Source organism: Colobus angolensis, unplaced genomic scaffold (assembly GCF_000951035.1).
Source record: "Colobus angolensis palliatus isolate OR3802 unplaced genomic scaffold, Cang.pa_1.0 Scaffold13, whole genome shotgun sequence".
Taxonomy (NCBI): Eukaryota; Metazoa; Chordata; class Mammalia; order Primates; family Cercopithecidae; genus Colobus; species Colobus angolensis.
In genome coordinates, this window is record NW_012114252.1 from 10,519,759 (window position 1) to 10,522,705 (window position 2,947).

The window sequence follows — 2,947 nt, forward strand, 5'->3', positions numbered from 1 at the left end:
CGGACGCGCAGGGCCACCTCCTCTTCCCCGGCCTGCCAGAGCAGCACGGGCCGCATGGCTCGCAGAATGTGCTCAATGGGCAGATGCGCCTCGGGCTGCCCGGTGAGGTGTTCGGGCGCTCGGAGCAATACCGCCAGGTGGCCAGCCCGCGGACCGACCCCTACTCGGCGGCGCAACTCCACAACCAGTACGGCCCCATGAATATGAACATGGGTATGAACATGGCAGCAGCCGCGGCCCACCACCACCACCACCACCACCACCACCCCGGTGCCTTTTTCCGCTACATGCGGCAGCAGTGCATCAAGCAGGAGCTCATCTGCAAGTGGATCGACCCCGAGCAGCTGAGCAACCCCAAGAAGAGCTGCAACAAAACTTTCAGCACCATGCACGAGCTGGTGACCCACGTCTCCGTGGAGCACGTCGGCGGCCCGGAGCAGAGCAACCACGTCTGCTTCTGGGAGGAGTGTCCGCGCGAGGGCAAGCCCTTCAAGGCCAAATACAAACTGGTCAACCACATCCGCGTGCACACAGGCGAGAAACCCTTCCCCTGCCCCTTCCCGGGCTGTGGCAAGGTCTTCGCGCGCTCCGAGAACCTCAAGATTCACAAAAGGACCCACACAGGTAACCGCGGGCTGGGATAGGGACCAGGCGCGGAGGGGAGACACGCACAGCCTGAGAGACTGTGGGTGCCGACGCTGGGCGCAGACCGCCAGCCAGGGACCTGGAATGGGAGGTGTTTTTGCGTACACGAGAGTGCCAGCAGCTTGTTTCTGTTGGAGGATGACAGAATATTACTGGGCTGGGTTTTTCCATGTGCGGAAATTGAGTTTTAAACGATCGGCCTCACATCAAATGTATGCTTGGGTCATGCAATTGGTTCGTTTACTCAGTCCCGGTTAATAATTTCCGTTCTAAGTGGAAAGCACAAAATAAAACTGCTCTCTAATTCGGTGCCCGGGAAGCGAGCCTAGAGAGGATTTTGCCAGCTTGTCTGAATGTGCTTTTCTGCTCGGAGTGTATGTCTGTTTGAGTGGTTTGTGTGTTTTCCCACTTCTTTTACTCGGGGTCCAAACGCCCTTCCCGGGACTGTTTCCCATTAAATGAGTCTGGTGTAAGACGAAGCTGTAATGCATTTCTCATTTTAAAAGTGTTTTTAAAGCCCGTCTCGGGGTGGGTCGCGGGGCCTTTACTGTGGTTTCGCAGCAGTTTGTGAAATTCTCTAATGGGCACCAGAGAGTTTGCGATTCCCAACTTGGACCCAGGTCAGCTAGAGCCCTAGGTCAGCTAGAGCCCCAGGCAGCGCGGCCCCACGGGGGGATCGCGTGAGAAGAGAGAACCGCAAGAGAACGCGCCTCCTGCCTCATAGATTATTCATCTATGACCAGGTCTGAGCCAAAATCGTGCCAGACGATTTCCTAAAAGAAAGCCAAATGTTTTAGCAACTTCCCCCGTCAATATTTACTCCGAAGTGGGGATGCGCCAGCGGCCTATTGTTCTCTTCCGGGAAGGGAGGGAGCCGAGGTGCGAGACAAGCTTTTAACAAGGTTTAAAATTTGAGAAATTTATTTGCATGAAATGCTCGCTTTCGAGTCCTGTGTCTGAGCGGATGTCTTTAAGAAACAATTTAGGTGCTAATGGAATTTAACGTTAAATGGTCCCCTTTCCAAGTGGAGCGACGTTTGAGTTCTCGCACCTCTAAATGACTCCAAGCATTTGGAATTCTGGCAACAGGATGCAGAGGCCGCCAGAAAATTAAACGAGGAGGTTTTGAAAGGCTTTGCTGACTCCCCCAAGCCTCGCCCACCAGCTTGTGCCACTCCACAGTCACTAGATGCTGCCTTATCTGTAATATTTACTTTTTCTTCAACTTATTTTTTAAAGACTGGAGGTGAGACTAGAATTACTAATTCAGTTTGCGGAATTTTGGAAGAAAAATACTGGCTCAGTCACTCTCCACAGCCCGGCCCCCAAACAACACGTAGCAACTGCAAATGTAATTGCTTACTGGCCCTGGCGAGAAACCGACAGCAGCCCAGCAGCCTGTGTGATTTTGATAATGCCCCAAATATTTTGTCATAATAACAGCTTCTCTGTGGCGAGACCAACTTGTTAGAAGCTGCAAATCCAAGAAGCCCTGTAGAAAGGCAGGCAGGGCCAGGAGCTACCCCACATGCCTGAGAAATTTGAGGAGATGGGCGTCAGCCTGGAAGAAAGTAAAATATGAAATAAATGAGCAGGACTGTCGGGCGGGAAGGTGGTTAATTTGATCTTAGTTCTGCCGCAGAGGGGATTGGACTGGTTTAAGGGACCCAGCCCCCTCAGGCCCTTCTCCCTCGCCGTGGCCCAGCCCCCTCGCAGCCTGAGTGGGGGCTCTGCAGGCTCTGGGTGTCTGCAGCCAGCGCCGATGTTTGCCGTCCGCAGGGGAGAAGCCGTTCCAGTGTGAGTTCGAGGGCTGCGACCGGCGCTTCGCCAACAGCAGCGACAGGAAGAAGCACATGCACGTCCACACCTCCGATAAGCCCTATCTCTGCAAGATGTGCGACAAGTCCTACACGCACCCCAGCTCGCTGAGGAAGCACATGAAGGTACCACCGCGGCGGCCGGGAGGAGGGCGAGGCAGGCCGTGCGGTGCAGCACCGGCCTGGACCACCTCAGCCGGCCTGGGAGGGTCTCCAGGGGCCAGGGAGGCTGGGGGGACATTTCTGGGGGTGCTCTCCCCCAGGGGCCCGGCCCCACAGCAGCTGCACTCACACCCAGTCCCCTCTGGTCCCCCCTCCCGGCTTTTGTCTTGCAGGTCCATGAGTCCTCCCCACAGGGCTCTGAATCCTCCCCGGCCGCCAGCTCTGGCTATGAGTCGTCCACGCCCCCGGGGCTTGTGTCCCCCAGCGCCGAGCCCCAGAGCAGCTCCAACCTGTCCCCAGCGGCGGCGGCAGCGGCGGCAGCG

The 2,947-nt window shown here is 56.3% G+C and overlaps 1 protein-coding gene across 1 annotated transcript in view; it reads left to right on the plus strand.

Moving 5' to 3' along the window:
- Window positions 1–2: 2 nt before the first annotated feature.
- Window positions 3–2,947, plus strand: part of ZIC2 (Zic family member 2) — a gene marked incomplete at its 5' end in the record, with an annotated part of 4,236 nt that continues 1,291 nt past the window's right edge. The window contains 3 exons of the mRNA XM_011933942.1: window positions 3–624; window positions 2,425–2,588; window positions 2,798–2,946. Coding sequence (XP_011789332.1) covers window positions 3–624; window positions 2,425–2,588; window positions 2,798–2,946 — 935 coding nt within the window. The remainder of the gene's footprint in view (window positions 625–2,424; window positions 2,589–2,797; window position 2,947) is intronic.